Source organism: Pholis gunnellus (assembly GCF_910591455.1).
Source record: "Pholis gunnellus genome assembly, chromosome: 1".
NCBI lineage: Eukaryota > Metazoa > Chordata > Actinopteri > Perciformes > Pholidae > Pholis > Pholis gunnellus.
This window is the reverse complement of record NC_136528.1, coordinates 20882995-20902569: the sequence shown is the minus strand read 5'-3', so window position 1 is coordinate 20902569 and position 19575 is coordinate 20882995. Positions and strand designations below refer to the sequence as shown.

The window sequence follows — 19575 nt, the reverse complement described above, 5'->3', positions numbered from 1 at the left end:
AAAATGCACCAACACTTTTGTTGCACCCTATTGTAACCATAACACTGACCAGATGTTTCCAGTTGCTATAGAAAGTTATTATGAGATACTTTAACACAACAGTCATAGAAGCAGCTCTTCATAGGTTACCCTACATTTGACATATAAATGGATAGTGAGTACATTGAAGACTTCTTTAAACGTGGCTGTACAACAGATGAAATACTTCAATTGCTTGATGTTTCACATGGATTGTACTGAGCAAACGCACCCTTGAATAGAATTTTAAGCAAAAAGCTGCTCTGGAGTAGAAAGAATAAAACCGATGTGGCTGAGGTAAACAGCAACTGGAAACATCTGGGTTTTTTTTTGTTTTTTTTTAGGCAGACAGAAAAAAAGTAAAAAAAATAAATAATAATAATGATCAGTTTTTTTATTTTTCCTTTTTTTCCGCCGGCAAAAAAAAAAATTTAAATCCTTATTTTTGTATTGTTATTTGGGGTGGATACTTTTTCTTTCTTCTTTTTTTGCTGTCAGAAATGGGCTTCCATATAATACTGTGTGCTGTGCGGTAAATGGATTCAAACCAAACCATGGATTCATCTCATTACTCTTAAATAATCCCTACGTCGCTTTTTACGTATTGCGTCATCTGTGTGGGCGTGGCTCCCGGTGCCGTCTGCTGAAAACAAAATGCGTCTGTAGGCGGACCGAAGGGGACCCAGGAGCCAAGTGTCAGCGGAGACGGTTAACCAGCCACAACGACAGGGTCAACTTAGTCACTTCAGTTGTCTGAACACTAGATTGAAGGTTTTCTGACAGTCAGAGAGAAGATAACAACGCGCAGTGACGGTATTGACTGACTTGAGAGTGTCCGGTTTCCTCACTCTGAGGGATTGCGATGCCCTCTGACTTTATCTCCCTTTTCAGCGGGGACCTCGACCTCAATTCTCCCAGATCCTTCTACTCAAAAGGTAACAGCTCTTATTATTACTCTCTCTCATGTGTGGTCGCTTTTGTTGTTTGTTGTTTATGGATGTGTGTGTGTGTGTAACTTCCCACCTAACTAAATTTGGTGACGTTCAACCCCCTCAGTGTCACACATCTTTAAAACTGCCTTCTGCCCCAAGTCTGCTGATAATAGATAATATTTTTTAATCTTTCTGTACAAAGGTGCCCATGTCGTCTTTCACCTTATACTCTTGATTTATTTTTCTTAGTGGAAGGTGAAGTAGTGTTTTTCTTTCTTTCTTTTAAACGGAAGCCCGCAGCAGCAGCAGCTGCATGCGCACCAGTCAGACCAGTTTACTTTCCCCCTGCCTGTCTATTTTCTCAGTTTTTTTGGAACCCCCCCCCCCCCCCCCCCCCCCCACACACACACACACACACACACACACACACACACACACACACACACACACACACACACACACACACACACACACACACGTGTGCTCTACACCGCCCCTAGTGGGCCCATGGACATAAACTGTGTTAGAGCCTGAAGCGGTTGTTGAATGTGTCTTGTAGCATACTTATTCACAGATTCTTTTTTTTTTTTAGATGCAGATATTCGCAACAATGTCTTGCTTGGTAGTCAGTACACCTATCATGACAATGTGCAAAGCTAGCAACTGATCATCCTTTTTGTTTTTCTTTTAAATACAAACGTAACATAAACAAACACGTTAAAAGGAGCCCATGCATGCATAATATGCAGGAGTTGTTGCCTACTGTTTGTAAACACAACATTCAAAGTTGGCCTCTCCTCCCCCCCGGCGCTTGTCGACCTGTCCCTTGCCTGGACGCAGCCCAGTGTACCACTTGCAGCATTAAACACTGCAAGTGAAAGCCAACCCCAGATTCATTCTCGAATTTGGAAGAACTATATTTGCGTTTTTTTGTGTTTAGCTTCCTCTTGGATGCGTGGTAGCGCATGTGCAAGGGGCCACATACCCAGTGCACACAGAGGCTGACGTCCTGACGTCTCGAACACAGCAAAATAATAATAAAATACAGGCAGAGGTACTTATAGACACCGCCACACACCTTTAGTAGGCCGCGATTGTTGACCGAGAGGGATTACTTTTGTATGAGTCTGTGCATCGTTTTTTTAAGGACAACCCTGCATAGTATACCTTTTAATGAAGTTACTTAAGATTTGGGACCAGGATACAGCATGCACTCAGCAGCATATTTTACAGTTGAGAAATGAGCTTAACTTTGTTTTTCTACATTACTGCCAACATATCTTTGGCACTTACATACTGCAATTTATTGTTATTCATTGACTGATACATCTGTCGATACCGATATATCTGCAACTCACATTATTATGTATTGATGTGTTCAGTTTTACTTGTGACTCATCAGAACGCCTGCTATACTGTCCACTTTAATCATTTCATGTTCACCATTAGTAAGTTGTTCTTTAGCTTATCGACCTTGTTTACTTACTAATCACACTATTGTGTATTTCTGTCAGCACAGTCAACTCGGCCGTGTGTGAAAAGTTAGTTTTGCATCTTGCCGACACGGCGAACTCTCACCCAGTTTGTCTGTGGGATGGTCAAAAAGAAAAGAATCCCTTTCATCCTTTCATTCATCAAAGTCGGTTTTGACAAGTCATACCCAACACCTGGATACAAATAGTTATTCTCTATTATGGAGATAATATAGAGTGAGTTGCTGCAGCTTTTTGTAGTAATTGATTGGGTTGTTTTTTTTAAAAAGGCTGTTATTTTTAGAAGGCTACATTGAACAGCTAACGATGAGGAATACATATTTTTAGGATGCGAGTAGTTCAGGGAATACCAAGGAAAAGCTGTAACAATGGCACTCAGGATAGGAATGCTAGTCATACCACCTTTCGTGGTCGGTAAGGGACAGCGGGTTAATAGACGTCGTAAAATGTCTTCCCACCAGTTTCACATCAAAGGTGAAGAATGTTATGGCTTTCCCGTAAGTTCTATCGAGCTCGGTTAACAATTGTAAGACCGCAGATCTCAACATAGTTTAGTTTTTATTTCTTTCATATTGACACCCACCAAAGCCTGGTCAATCATTAACCCTCTGGCTGTCCTGTGTGTAAACCTGGGCTTAAATAGCACTCTATTAATATTGACTCTGCTTTGTTAAGCAAACTTAGCGGCATGCGCTTAAAATGACTTGATTGCCTTGAAAGCTTGTTGATATCTGATGATGAAAGAAAATATACCGTAGAGAGAAAACATCAGAAAAGTGTATTCAGAGTTCATAAATGTGATGTGGCAATAGGTTTAGTGAGTGTTTGTTCTGCAATAAACACACCAACAGATGGACTCTGGACTCAAATCTGTCTTTAAAACAGAAATACAAGGATATATTTTCTCTTACTGTTTTGAATACCGACATAATTAACTCATGACTTGGTAGTCTTGTGAAGTAGAGATCATTGAAAGTATCATGAGGTTCAGTGTTTTGTAGTCAGAGCATTCTTTACGGTGTCGTCACATGTTTACCATCAACCCCGACCCGTTCTGCAACTCACATTGCTCGGTTATTTGCCAGGTGAGATAAAGGAAGCAACCACATGATCATGCTTGATATTAACGTTAATTTGCATTACGCACGCCCAACCAACCCCGGATGAGACACCAATTTGAGTACCAAACGAATGGGTCAGATACTATCTGTCCAAGACTCCACTACTGTCTACTTACTGGTAATGGTTCCTCACTTCTTCTCGGGTCCGTGATATTCACCTTGGGCCTTTGGTTCCAGCCCTCAGGCTCTTGGGTCATCTAGGAATGCTGCACTTTTCTGGTTTTGTTCGCCATACGGACCCTCTGTCTACAATGCCTCAGTGTAGTGTTGGAACTCTATTGTTCAAACTGGTGCTAAAATGCAAAGCCACACATGTGTATAATGGCCTAAGAACTTGTTTTCTGGGAACCTTTTTAGGACCTCAGGAGCTGTATATCTGGTCTTTGTTACTACATCTGCATGAATCCTTTCAACATCCATTTAAATGTCACACAATCAGGCAACAGTAAATAAATGAATAGTAAATTACCAAAGTATTGACGACATGACCATTAATATAAGAAGGAATGTGCACTTCTCTAACGCATAATGATGCGTAAAATGTAAGCCTGGTTCATGATATACATTTCTCTCATATTCAGTGTTAGCGTTAAGTGCTGATATATTCGTTGTGTACGTGTCTTGACAAAAACAAAAGTAGTGTTGCAAATTACTCAATCCTCCTTAACTTCTTTTAAATCTATTTGGTTAATCATTAACACTAACCAAACGACTAATTGAGGCCAGGTCAAAATATCACCTCCGCTGGTATTTACTGCACACTTGTGACTTTGTTTTGGTTGCAAATCAATAGAGTAGTTCAACCTGTTGAAGCTGGTGCACCTCCAATTTGTTGTTCTATAATTTTTACACTTTATAAATATTTTACTTACCACACAAAAGATTATGTGAAAAATAGTGAAATATCGAAAATATATCAGCAAACATAAAAAAAAAAAATATTGTTAAATTATCAGAAAAAAAACAATACTATCTGACAAAAATTTGGAAAATATCGTGGAAAAAGAATTCAATGAATCTTAGTATTTTAACACAAACATTTCTATCACTTGATACCCTTGATTTACTTTACTCTACTCATACTACTATTTTGGTGGTAATAGTACTGTATTATATGTCATCATTTGTGGTTGTTTTATGCAAGTTTATACATATGTACTACATAGCACACTTAGGTTTTATGATCTGCAATGAAGTTATCAGCAAACCAACTAATTCTTTATATGCAGACACTTTGTCCTCTTGGTATATTTTAGGTTAGCAGGTCAATAGTACTTATGAAATGGAAGCAGATATTTGCTTTCCCCCGAAGCAGCCAAAACACTTATCGGCTGTTCAGAGGTATCACTCAGAAAATCCACAAAGTGGAACAAGAAGCTGTATATCGTGCAGACAGTACGGTTTCTGTTTTATTTCTGTGTGTCAAGCTGGATGGAAGTGTTCCAGCGATTCAACTGTAGGTTCACCGGCATGAGGATTGATTTATAGTTTAGCATAGGATTTCTGTCCTCATCGGCCAAAATAGAGCAGAAAAGATGCATTTTCCTATTTAGTTGGTTTAGTGTCGAAAGGTCAAGTGCAGGAGGCCACGTTGCCCGATGCTTTTACCTCCAATTATGGCGTGGAGGATTTCTCACACGCTTCTGCGAAAAGCCAAAAGCCCCTGTGAGATCTCACACCCAGCCCTTGTGTTTCTCTCCAGAGCAAGATGATTCTGAAGTAAGACATTAATTATTAAGTGTGGTGAATCTTGGCTGACAGGACGCTTTCCATTGGCAGATGAGAAGCAGTAGTTTAGGTGTCAGGCACTCATAGAGTGTACACACCGTGTTATACACTGCCAGGGTATTTCCTGGCTCAAAAAAAGGGAAAGGTGGCACCTCATGTGTGACCTATTGAAGTGTCATTTATTATAATTGTTTAATAGATGTCTATAATAAATGCTATGCACATGTATGAGGCCTCATCTGCCAACCTGCCAGTAGGAAGCAGCGTCTATGAGTTAAGTGATTTGATGTTAAACATGTTTATCTGATAAGATAGCCTCTGTTTAGAATGTAGTAAAATAACAATTGTTTTTTAACAGTTTTGTGCTTTAAATGAATACTGACCAAGTGGCAACCTCTGGTGCGGCAAAATGAAGCCGACACAAAAGTGCCAAAAACAGCATGGAATGGCCACTTAAGGCTGGATCCAAAAGGTTAGTTGGGACCGAGATGAGGCTGAAAGTTGTGGTTGTGTGTTGTTTAGTTGTAAAGTTCTGCAATAAGCTTTAAAATCGTTGGACTCTGACTCTCCCCTCTCTCATCACTACCTTCCTTCTGCAGCAGTTGTCTTGTTAGAAATGTGAATTATGCTGTTAATGGCTGACTGTAATTAGCTCATGTATCAACTTACTATGTTTACAACTTACTTTTTTTAGCGGCATCCTGAGTTGATTCTGCTGTTCAAATTACAGTTGGCACCGGCACATAATATGGTTGAGTAGGGCCTTGATCTATTGCTACTGGACTCAGGTCTGCATGTCAAGATGTTTAATATCCCAGTTGATCTGAGTGGACTCGCTATCAGCTCACAGGAGACATTTTTTTTTTTTGACGCAAAATGAAAAATGCCCTCAAGCCATATGGGTGTTTTGAGACACCGCCACAACTGTCTTTGTTGACTTTTATCAAACCTGTCCCATCACAAGGTCTCCTCATAGAGGCTCACACAGGGAGGTATTTCATGACCTTCAAGAATGCTGAATAGCTTTGACATAAAGTAGTCTTAACAATTCATCCTTCAGCCTTGTGGTATCTCAATATCCTGTGTTTTCATGTCTCTTTTCTAAGTCATCTGCTGCTTCCTTGGAAGACTGGCACGGCTAGAACGATTTCCCTTTGCATCCTGTCATTGTTGTTATTCTGTCTCTCGCTGTCTTTAGTGAGGGGACTCTGACGGGTTTGGAAACTTGAGTGAGATGCCTGGTCGGGCCGAGGCCAAGAGAAAGGATGACAGATTACTGTAGCACAGTGGTCCCCAAACTATGGCCCGCAGGCCGGATACGGCCCGCCTCCACATTTGGCCCTGAACAATACCAGAGACGCATTATGATTTTTTTTCAGTCTGCACAATTAATCGAATTTTAATCGCGATCACGATTTTGGCTGCCACGATTAAATGAGTATGATCGTCTGCGATATTAACGTTTAAAATACGTGCTCTGCTACATATCAAATCAAACGCTTCCTGAATCAGCCAACCACCAGGGGGCGAACGAGATGAGAGCTGTCATGCGCGCACCCTGTAGAAGTAGAAGAGTAGAAGAAGTAGAAGAGCCGAGAGACGGGAGCTAGAAGGACGAGTACTTGTGCTTAATTTATTTACACGCCGGCATGTCATGTCTGTCACTACATGGTCGCGCGTTTTCAATTCCCCTGCTCTCTGTATCGGGGACCCCTGCTGTAGCAGATGAATTCTCAGTTGAAGTAGCACTTAACTCTTCTTTGTTAATGTGTCTACTGATGTATTTAGAAAAAGGAAGGTGTCACTGAAGGGGGCGCTAACACAAGGAATAAACTTTAATCTGCACAGAGGTTAAGCTTTGTAGAACTCATTCATGTGTTCATTTATCTTATCTACTTAACTTAGGCACAATGTACAATAAATGTTGTTGTTCTTCCTCCAGGTGAACTTGTAAACAAGATTACCAAGCAACACGTGACGTATTTTTGATTTTGGTGCAACATTTTGGACTCTGACTTTGGTTTGCAGCCCAGCTTTCTTTATTGATATTAGCAGAGCACAATGTTTTTATTTTGTTCTACTTTGTTAATCCTGAACCTCCTATTGTTCCAATCACAGTACCAAAGACAGATTTCACCATCATTTAGTTTTGAAACTTTATAACTGAGCAGATAAACAAGAATTTTACGAGTTTAATAATAGTATTATATAAAGCTTGGAAACCATTAAGTTTGTTTTCACATTAAACTCGAATCTACAACATGGTCACAAGATCGCTATGTTTTTTTCTTTATTAAACCTTTGGCACATTGTGCTTAGCTCCTGACTACATGATGGTCCTTTTAACCTTGTGTCAAGTTGTCCTGCAGCAGTGTTTTTTCAAATCAAAGGTCACCTTTGCTTCTCGTCCCCACACACAGTAGAATCGGTTGCCTCAGGACAAGTCAAGGCAAGTCAAGGTGAACTGGGTCTCTCTTCAATAGCTTTGCATACATGTATTTGGTCCGTTATTTCCCTTTTTTAAATTTGGCTGCCAATGTTACTTTTAAGTCCTTGCTCTTATTGAAGTCAGGCACAGTAACTCAGAAAAGAGTAATTGTTGTTTATTTTAATTATCAATCAAAGTCTCGTATTAATCATTGTGTTATAGTGTTATAGTAACAGCATTCAATTGTCAGTCATATTGTCTCTCTCTCCCTCTTGTCCACTCCCTCATGGATCACAGTTTGGGAAAGAGGAAGATTTCTTTTGATGAGTTAAATAAGACGTCATCATAAGTGTTCATTTGTGACTTCTCGGCAAGCCACAACCTGCTTAAAACGGAAGACAGTTCTCAAGCAAACATCCAACTCACCTCATTCTCACCTGACTCATTCCAATTCACTCAAATATACAATATAATACATATTTTCGTAAACAACCTTGATATCAATAGGTAATCTTGTTTACAAGTTCACCTGGAGGAAGAACAACAACATTTATATCCCCATTTAAACTAAAAACCTTATAGGCTAGCTGCTCTTAAGATTACACTTTGTCTGCAACTGTGGTGTTTTGAGGAATAGAAAGTACTTCAGTATTCATAAGCACTTTTCACATAAACCCCAGCAGTCGGCCCAGACCTAACATGTTGTGACATCTTCCTCCTTTCTCTCTTGCAGAGAGATTGATTAGAAGACTCATATCACTCTCATGTCTGCACAGTCAATACAAACCTCGTAGCTTAGCACAAAGACTGGAAACATTGGGAAACAGCGAAGCCCGGCTCTGTCCAAAGATAATGAAATCAGCATACCACCTCGTCTTAAACTCATTTATTAACACGTCACGTGTTGCTTGTTCAGTCCGCACAAAGGCCACTGTGAATGACTGTAGTACCTTCAGACAGAGCCAGGTTAGTGGTTTTGATATTTACTGGTGTCTTGTTTACCCTTGTGGATTGGGCCAAATGTTTTGCATGAAATGGGAATGAAAACAAAAATGCGGTTAGCTTGACAACTTGGTGATGTCACACTGTCGATGAGTGAGCGCGTGCGTTGTTGCTAAAAGCTCTTCCTGTTGCCTCAGCACGGTTTTTCTGAGAAGCAGACAGAAACACCAGTGTTGGCACACCAAATGTTTTGGTGTGTGTGTGTGTGTGTGTGTGTGTGTGTGTGTGTGTGTGTGTGTGTGTGTGTGTGTGTGTGTGTGTGTGTGTGTGTGTGTGTGTGTGTGTGTGTGTGTGTGTGTGTGTGTTCTCTGAGTCATTTGAGGAACTTCCCGTTACCAGTTGGACATCCGTGAAAGCTTTATAGAAGTTTAGCACATTCCAGTGTCTGTGTGTAAGCACACCTTTTTTTGGGGGTGTTTTTCGGGTGCATGTGTGTGTCTGTTGTCTTCTGTGAATACTTTGAATTCCTCTGCTTTTTGAAGTCACGCTTTCATGTTAAACTCGGTGTCTGTTCCATCTTTTTTGAAACTCAGAGCCAAAAGCAGATGTGTTGTAGAGAGAGAGATTATGCTGAGCCAAAATTGGACTATATTTTTCCCAGTTGTATTAACTTCCAATAATAATAATAATCAATCCCGTTGCACTGCTGTGAGGATGTTAAATCGACTTAAACCTGACCTGTAGCTGCTGGTTTGGCCCTCACAGGAGCCTCAGTGGGCTGTTTAGTAAAGACCGGTTAATGGTGGGTGTTTGTTGAAAGCAAGTCATGTAAACTGATGCCTGGTTGTCGCTCCTGGTCACTTCAGGATTAGCTGACTGAGAGAGCTACATGCCACAGAGTCTGAGCCTGGTGTGACACACAAATTACTTTCACATTTTCAAATGACTCTGTAGAAAGAATAAAACACAGACTTTTAACAAAAATTACCAGAACTCAAAGATCTTTGGAATTATGGAATAAATGGCCAAAATAGAAAATGTTTACATTTGTCTTTTTATTTGGAGTCGACCTAATTAAAAGCTGCAGGCACATATTCTTCACTGCTACTGCTATCTCCAAATTTGAACTTTTCTTTTGGGCCTAAAACCAAAAAGAAATGCAGTTCAAATACAGTCCTTCACTTTGTTGTTTCTTGACACTGAATTGTAGGTTGACATGTAGCTTGGACCAGGTCCAATGTAAATGTGCAGATTGAACATGAATTGGTATTGTGAGCATTGTTTGATCTGTATGTATACTTTTCCTTTCTTTTGTTCACAGGGATCCAGTCTGATAACTAAATCGTTTTTTTTTTAAGATAATATCATAATATACACTTGGGGTCTTTCTCAGTTCCTGACTAAAAACGCTGTGGCTGTTAAAAAATCCAAATTGCTACACGTTATTCAACAGGCACAACTGCAATTTCACACATCCTTTCTATTCAAGTGTTGTAATTCTCGTCTGTTTCTTCATCAGGTGAACGTTTTATCAAATATAATCATGGGCTCATGATCCTTCCTGAATGCAATATGTGGTTAAATGCAATGATGACACTTCCAGTCATAAAGGCTGCTAATGCGCATTAGGCTGCAGAGGCTGTAACAAACGTAGGACTTTTATTTCAACATCTTTGAGTCATTGTGTCTGATGCAATCATGTGGTATTTATGAGTGACAGGCTCTACAGTCGGTGACCTGGTTTACTCTTAGCTGATATTATGCTGTGGGTTTATGTGGAATAAAGGATGTAGATAAAACACTTAAAGCGCGGTCAAACGTGCGAAATGAAGCTGCAGGATAACTGCAGTATGTGGTATATAGATATGTAGAGCTCTATTTATAACTCAAATCATGGTTATCTGTATTGATAAAACCATCTATACTCACCTCAGATAATCTGATTAAAATATGACTTTTACAACAGATTTTGATCCCTTTTAAAGGGTTCACAGCTAAATAACGTAAAAGCAAATGAATGATTTGAAAAAGTATGTGCATACAGGTCAATATATTACTAATTTATGAGAGCTGGGAGGAAATTGTGGCATTTTGGTGTTGTTTTTTTAACAAAATTAGGCAGCGTTGGAAGCATTGCAGGCAGGTCATGCAGTAGTTTACATCTCATTACATTACCTGCAGTTGGCCCGTTTCAGTGTTTATCACTGCTGTCACAAGTTTTGGCTTTTCTTGCATGCAACCTTTCCCATCTGCTGCCTGTTATTGAAATAGAAGACAAAACACTTGATCGCTCTCAGACACCCTCTGCAACCATTCATGTTCGTCATGCTGTCACTCCACTTTTACAGTATGCAAATTTCTTCACCAGGTTTTTCCAGCTTTTAAGGTCACTCTCAGTTGCCACTTTATTAAGTACAGTAGAAGTAACTGTGTTATTGCAAGTTGTACTTAATGTTCAGCTTTTGAAGAGGTATCGATACAAATTTCTGGTAATTTTTAAGGCTGCAGTTTGTGCTGCTGTTGAATTGTATTGGGTTACACTGAGAGATAACTACCTTCGTTGATACTTTAAGTTTCACCAAAGTAACCTCAATATTCAAGTGTGGTGATATGAACGGCTGGCATTTTGGGGATGGCTATTTGTGGTGTTGGGAAGTAATGAGATTTAGTAATGTAAATATTCAGATCAGCTCAAAGATAAGCTCACATTTCTGTCACGTCATAAATGTAAGTTAGTATTTAAATTTCTAGGCGATATCCACCACATCATATTTGAGAGTTTAAAAGAAATGCATAATGATTTATAAGCCAACATTAATTTTATACATAACGTAAACAAACATTTATAATAAGGATCCGTTAAATTTGATCATTTAAGAATAAGTGACCAGAGGAGGACATTTTTCAGTCCAAATTTCAAAATGTATCAGCCAGGCTCTAATAATGATATTATATAATGATCTATAATACACTAAATAGTTTAGTTAGCGTTTCATTAATTAAGCATGAATGTATGCTCATATTCTAAAGAGTATTTTTTGGGGTATCAGTGTTATCTCTGATGGTGTCAAATAAGATAATATATGCTGGTGACTTTTTACAGGGATGATTCAGATTCACACAGTTTTAATGTTGTTCATGTCATATCCTGCTTTGTTATTGCCCAGTTCCTAAGTCTCAGTTTTGATAATGCTGTTTTATTTTAAAATTTTCTCCACACAATCTCACGAGAGACGCAAACACTCCAAAGACTTGTCCCCTGATTGGTGTTGCTATGGATTCCCTGGCAGCCTTCATGTAGGCTTGGCTGTAAACATTTCAGGGTTGTTGTACATGGTTTGCTGCAGGTGCCAGCCCCGTCACGGTTTCTTTCTTTCCTTTGCTGCTTGGAATAATCTCCAAAAGTACTGCGCTTAACCTTATCACTTTTTGTTCAGTTCCACCGAGTTCAATCTCTGTAGTTTCGTTGTAATTTACACATACGCAGATTATTCTATTGCTTCATTTCTGCTTGACAGGATTCTACATGACAAACCACTAACCTGTTGAGCAAGTACAGAAAGGGGTCTGGGAGCACAGTAAACAAGACAGGGAGAGGGAGAGAGGTAGGTGGAGTGGAGGAGGGGGACAGAAGGGGAGTTAAATCAGTCACTCAGCCAAAAACCTGCCACGCCCCAGGTGCCAGGGCTAGTAAGAGCAAGCGGCAGGAATGTGAGGGAAATGAATGGGAGTGTAAGTCCTGCCATTCACATGGTGAGTGCTTTCTTTTTTCACCTACAGACTGCACTACTTACCATACACACATATCACAAGGTATGGTGAGGAAGAGCAAAAATGTTTGACTGTTGGCTGGCTGCAAAAATATCTAACTTTATGCAGGATTTCTGGTGTGAAATATGTGGTTTGTTTATCCTTGTATACGAGTGGAAACTACATTTGTGAAATGGTTAATGAGTACAGCCACTTTTCAACTCAGTTGTTATTCATCAAAATGTATTAATAGCACGAGTAGGCCTAATTAACACTGACCACATGAGCATGGTGTCTGTCGATGTGAATATCTTTGGTCAGGCTTTAATCTGTTATGATCATCACAGACGGACAGAAAATGAAAGGTTTTCCTCAGTGCTCTGCACAACATGACTGCAGTCTTGAGTTAAAATCAAAACACCACGTGGTGTGCGAGTTTATTTGCCAGCTAACGATGCTGACCTTTTAGTTTTTAAATCTTCTCCTGTGTGAAAGGGACAGTGTTCTGTCACCTGTAAATAAAGAATAGCACTCTGTCTGCTTACGAAGAAACATGTATACCGCAAAATTCCAAAAGAATTCTGTCTTTGAAAAAGTCAAGAGACTGTGGAAACACTTTAAACAGGCCAGCCAGTGATTCGAGACCACTGCTCGGAGAGAAGAGTACATATTTTCTGTCTGTGCGGTTAGCAATCTGTTTACTGGAAGTGCTGCTCACTCAGAGCACATGTTGCTGCATGTGCAGTCAGTCAGTGAGCCCCAATAAGACCGTTGAGTTAAAGTGTAAATGCAGGGGCAGAGAAAGTGTTTTTGTGGAGGTGGTTGGGGTCGTTTGTGTGCATGTGCACGCATGTGTGTCTGTTATTTTGTTTGGAGAACTTAGCAAATAACCAGCAAAACCACACTAGAGTCCTGTGTGTATGTGTGGTTCAGTGCGAGTTATATGAGTCCAGATTTAAGCTCCCATTCTGGGAACCAGCATTCCCTGCTCATCTAAAGCGAGCTGTAGGAGACTGGAGGGCTTTTGGAATGAAGAGGCATGGGCTGGTTTCAGTATGTCCCAGGTTTGTCTATTGTACACAGCGAGTGGTAACAATGGGAGGGTTAAGTATCTGATATACACACCGAACCCTGGGACTCAGCTGCAAGTAATTAAAGCTGGCAGTTGGCAGAGAAGAGAGTCAGGCGACTGTAATGGCCGCTCTAAGTTCATACCATAATATTTGGATGATGAATCAGGCTGCTAGTAAAAGTGTTGTCATGCTGTTGACCCAAGGCTTTCTCCCCTCCCCATGTCCTGCTGGGCCTGAGGGAGGAGCAGAGAGGAGAGAAAAAGGCTTTGTGCGACCCTGCAGCCTGTTTCTAATGAGATGTGCGGTTTATTCAGTACGCTACAGCTTTTGCTTTTACCTCAGTAGTCTCGTCGTTTTGTGTACTCAGAGACCAGAGTTACCATTTTAGCTTCAAAGAAATGGACAATCTTGTGCGAGGACATGCATAATCTATAAAGATCTAATGCCTCGCGTCTGTCCCTCGCCTCCTTCGCTCGCATCCCAGGTGGGAAAGAACTAAGCAGCGAGAATAGGAGGTGAGGAAAGGAATCGAGGATGTACAAACTTATAAATAAGAAGAAGTTGTTACAGAGGTGTAATGCTAAATCGGTGGAGCTCTCTTTTAGGAGGTCATTGTCGTTTTTTAAAGGACGGGTTTGTAGGATTTAGTGGCATCTAGTGGTGAGGTTGCAGATTGCAATCAATTGAATACCTCCACTCACTCCTCCCTTTCCAAGCGGGAAGAGAACCTACGGTGGCCTTTAAGTGGGGTAGAAACGCAGAAGGCCCCATGGAGCCAGTGTTTGGTTTGTCCATTCTGAACATGTTGGACTCTGTGAATAGGACCTGTGTCCCTATGTATATGTGAAGGACTCCTTCTAAGCTAACGAAAACATATATGATTCTTAGTATCAGGTGATTATACACTAATGAAAACATAGTTAGGAATATTATTTTCCATTTCTTCCAAAAAATCACCCTAAATGCTACACACTGTTCATTTAACTAGAAAGACATTTGTACCTACTCTATTGTCAGAGTCTATTGACAAACTAAAATCGCGCACTGGGTTTTTGTTTCCTTAAATTATTGGAACCATCTTGGAGAGGATAGGCAACAGTGTGTCATGTTTCTTTCATGTGTAGCCTCCGGCAGAGTTTTGCGGTAACAAAGAGATGCAATTCAAATAATTGTTGCCAACCAGGTAATAGGTAGACCTTTGTTCTTGAAATTGCGTAATAGTTGTGCTGTACTGTAATGGGCAACACTGTGATTACGACATGAAATCAAAATAAATAGAGCAATTGTATGAGAAAAGTATACTTCAATAAGGGAGTAATCTCATTTTCATGTTTCATGTCCACGACAAGTTTGGATAATGATTCTCATTTGACATATAAAAGTTGACCTGAATATTTTTTTGTTCCCGCCTCTCTGAACAGAATCAGCGTATGACCTTCTTCCCAGAGAGCTACAGCTGCCTATCTCCACTCAGCAGAGCCCAAAAGTCATGAGTCAAAAGAGCGGCGGAGAGGCAGGGCCTCCCCCTTCAGCGTCTCTAGCATCAGGTAGGATCATGCTCCTTTTATCTTTATTTCTCCTCTGTGAACAGGACTGATTATACTCCACCTCAAAAAAGAACAAAGCACATGTTAACAATCGGTACCTGTAGGCAAACAAACACTTGCATACGACAGAAAAGCATGTTGGACAACCATGCTGCTGCTCTGTGATCCTCACGTCAGTCAAAAATAAAACAAAAAACAAATGCGTTAAAGGAAGTTACATCACTGGAGTTCATCCATCTGTACCTGCATGTAAAATATTTGGTCAAGAGGATTGTGCTCTATTGTATGTTGTGGTGTCTTGCAGCAACCAAGTGTTGAAATACGGTTCATGTATCGCAGGTTTACATAGTATTTAGACCTTTTCTGCCTTTTTCCTTCGGGAAACGGACTATAAAATAGTTAAATGGTTCAAACCATACAAAGAACCCAGCAATGATGACAGAGCCCAATGGAGCTTATTATTCATTTATATAGAGTTTTGTTCTCACTTTTTGAGAGAATTAGGAAGCTTTGAGTGGCTGTAATCACCTTGTTGACCATTTTACACTTCCAATGTGGAGCTATTGTTCACATGAGAAAATCTCATTGGCAGAGAAACTCACAAGTCCAGAAATGAGATATTACAATATATACAATTTCAGCTGTATATCAGTATGCTTACAGTGTGGTCCGATGGCAACGGGTCATTCACAATGTTTAAAACACTTTGGTTTGGTGCATTTCAGAAGAAACACGGACGTTTTGTTGGATGTTTCACAATAACACAGTATATCATTCAAACAGATATTTTACTGGTCATCTGAAAAAAGTTGAACGTTTCACTAAAATGAGCAGTTTCAATTTGTCAGGTTTTATTCTGACATTAAACATGGCAAAAGGACAAAACATGATGAGTGTACACTGCATACAGAACAGAGGACATACAGGTTTGGAGCATATTTAAAGAACTTTCTCTAGTTCTTAGAAATCCGAGCTTATGCTTCTGTGAGACTTTTTGATCCTTCACATTTTCATTGTGCATTCTCTTGATACATAGTGTTGTCCAAAAACAAAACATTGACAACAATTAACAAATAATTGGCAAATAATTAAAGAAAAACATGAAATGTTAAGGACAGTGGATTAGATCTACAATTGCAAAAACAAGAAAAAAACACCAAAAGAAGTATAAAGAAAAAAGAGCTCACTGGTTTTACATACATACATTATGGTGTCCTTTCTCCTGCCGGGGTCTGATGTCTGCAAGTCCTATTCGGAAAATTCCCCAAAAGCCATCAAAAGAGTTTCAGTAAATTCGTGGACTGGCTCCATCAAAGCCACTTGCAGAGCTTTGACCTTGTGTGCCTGTAAGAGGAGGAAGGTGAAACTAAGTTTTATTGAAAACTGCCAATAGCATTACCTGGCTTTTATTTTTTGTTTCAAAAATAATTTTATTTAAAGCTGGAGTGCAGGGCGGTTACATATTCAAGCCGTTGCTATAGGAGTTCAAACAAAGCTAATTAAGCCTATTGTCGCCAGAGAGGGCTCTGTATTCCGCAGTATACCGGAGATGTGGTGCCTGTGGTGACTTTCCCTCGCTGGTGCACACATGCCTGCAGGTGAGCATGCATCTCCCCCCCCCCCGACCACAGGAGTGCTCTCCTCAAGTCTCCCCATGCATTTTTATTTTTATTTGAATCCTTCCTCTGAATGCAGAGTTTCTTTTTTTTTGTCTGCAGCATCCACTCCAGAAACTTTTCTAGGATGCTTCTGAGGATTTTTCTCCATAGTGTCCGCCATACTCCTAGCTGCTGCTCCTGGTCCCTCCCCCGTTATATTTACTCTCACTGCCAGATGGGGGAGACAAATGTTCTGCATTCCAGCTTTAAACTGACTTCATTCTTAATTCCAGTGTTCAGCAGAACAGCAATATAATTTTTTAATTTACAGCACTGTTTAAAATCCTTCTTCCAGTGCATAGAGTATAATAGAGGGAACACACTCATTACCCACCGACAGTATTTGGTCATACATTTGGGTTGCTATTGTATGTTTTTGGCTTGTGATCATAATATACTGTATGTGTTTTGATACTTGCTCAAAATGACACGACCTCCACACTGTGTATGTGCCTCTTTTTCTTTCTGACTGTGTGTCTTGCAAACTAATGAGTCACCACACAATCCAGAATGTCAACAGCAGTTTAACTCCTTTTTACCACCTGCAACTTAACCAGACTTTTCCCCACTCTTCATCTAGTTCATTGTAACTATTTGAATGCTTTTGAAATTACAGTGTATGTCAGCATGCTGGAGCAACATCTTTTTGACGAACAAAATAATCTGTGTTATTCTTCTTTCTAAAAAAATCTGAATACCTTCTTACTGCTCAGCTCTTATTGCTCATTCGCTGTCTCATTTTTATATTCCAGGAAGTTCCCTCTGAAGCAGGGAGTGTCTGCATATAAAATGGTCTGCAGTTCTCTGCTTCATAGGTCAGAAGCTTGTTTATTTTGTCTCTGTGGCTACGTTCAGTCCCAACGCAATGAACATTTGTAGCAAAAAAAAAAGAAATTTGAAAGTAAAAGCTCCAATAATTGGCATGCATCATATTGTACATATTAGTGTTTTGAACTTCCCTTTCCATTTCATTATTTTGGCCAATTTTGCAGTTGAACATGAACAAAACGCTAATAATAATGATAAATTAATTATTTATTTTTTTAGTTTATTCACAAGCATTTTTAAGTCTTATTTAATTTTTTTTTTTTTTTAAATAAGGGGGACTGCTCACCTCTCATCTCTTCTTTGGCCCCTTTTTAGCCACACCTATACTGTACATTTACAAATCCTCAGATATCATCAGCACCACACACGCACACACTTAGGATCCAATGAAAAGGGAGACATTTTCATTGGATGAATAAAAAATAAATTTTGCTGCTTAAATGGGACTGCTAGCCAACACTGGTTGAGAGGCCTTTATTCACTGTCTACTTATTTGCACTGTAGATGCCGTGTCCTCCTCTATGACCATGGAAGGCCCCCGCAGTGCTTTTCCCACCTCTTCCAGCCCCACCATGCATTCCAGTGCTTCAGCCAGTGACCAGAACCCAGTCGACGGCGGCATTGTTGACCCCGAGGACGCCAGGAGCAGCCGACTGGTTCCAGAGGTTGTCGGAGCAGAAGGTGGCAATGGTAACGGCAGCGGTGGCGGTAACTGCAGGAGTAGCGGTGAGCTAGGAGGAACAAGAGGCGTAACATCCCAGGAGGGCCAGCCACATCATCAGATGACCCCATCTAAGCGCCGCACTGTACTGAACATCTCTCCACCTCCACAAGACCTGTTGGATGAGAGCCAGATGTCTTGCCATAATGAAACATCCCAGGACTCAGAGCAGAGTAACAGCATCTGGATGGAAGACTCTCTCTCCAACTTCAGCATCATGAGCTCTGCCTCTTACAATGACAACACAGAGGTGCCACGAAAGTCACGCAAACGTACCCCTCGTCAGAGGCCTGGCCCGAAGTCTGCAGGACGCGGGGAAGCCAGCATGGACGTGTTTGACGCAGACAGTGCCAAAGGTCCACACTTTGTCCTGTCACAGCTAGGCCCTGAAAACAAGACTGGATCCAAAGGAAGGTGTGTGTCTCCTGTAAATGTATTTATTTTGAAATACAACTGAGTTTGACCTGTTGGATCCTAATGTCCAAGTCATGATCCTCTACATCTCAGGAAGTTGTCAAAAGAGGTTAACATTAGGTGTCTTAAGATAAAATGTTAAGCCACCACAAGCTTCCAGGTCAAAGTCTCCAAAGCTCTACTGGAGACTAAAGATTTTCTAGAGCTGCAACCATTAGTTGATTAATCGATTGGTCGGTTGAGAGAAAATGTATCACGGAACTAGTTTCTTAATACATTTCAGTCATTTTTAAGACAAAAATACCTTAACTTTTTGTAGTTCCAGCTTTTCAAATGTGAGGATTTGCTGTTTTTCTTTGTAATTTATATATATAAGTCAGTTGAAAGTGTATATGTCGACCTTTTCAAATTTGACAACTTAAATATTCGAAATGGGCGACTTTGTATTTCTCGTTTTAATGTTTGTTAATGCAGTAGCTGACATGAAGTAATCTTGGGCCAAAGCTGTTGCACTAGCAACAGAATGTCAATGCAAAGGTTTATATATTCACACTCATCAAACCACTCAGTGAAGCCTGGTGCCCTGTATGGAAGCATCTGCATTTTGTCTTTTGATTTACTCATTTACTAATATTTTTCCCTCAATCTGTCACCCAACAGTGACCAAAGAAAACAACGATTCCACTTATTGTAGGAATCATTTTTTACTGAGAAGTTAATTTACTTTTTATTCATTTAATATTCTCCCGGTGGTAGTTGCACACTTCCTAAGTAGGTACTTAATTCTTAAATCCATTGTCTGAAGGGTCCTTGTGGATACTCTCATACGGCACTCCTCCTGACTGTCAGAATAGGTATTATTAGGAAATCCCACATTGCACAGAACAGAAGTAAATTTCCAACAAATGGCTCTGGCTCTGAA

The 19575-nt window shown here is 40.2% G+C and overlaps 1 protein-coding gene across 4 annotated transcripts in view; it reads left to right on the top strand.

The window, feature by feature from the left end:
• Positions 1–731: 731 nt before the first annotated feature.
• nfat5b (nuclear factor of activated T cells 5b) overlaps positions 732–19575 on the top strand; it is a 32151-nt gene continuing 13307 nt past the window's right edge. For 2 of the 4 annotated variants that reach the window (XM_079170007.1, XM_079170006.1), the window contains exons 1-3: positions 732–953; positions 14907–15032; positions 18023–18653. In XM_079170007.1, coding sequence (XP_079026133.1) covers positions 881–953; positions 14907–15032; positions 18023–18653 — 830 coding nt within the window. In that variant the 5' untranslated portion in view covers positions 732–880. Of the gene's footprint in view, positions 954–14906; positions 15033–16615; positions 16631–17489; positions 17506–18022; positions 18654–19575 lie in introns of those variants that run through there. The other 2 variants (XM_079170008.1, XM_079170009.1) reach the window with 2 other exon arrangements.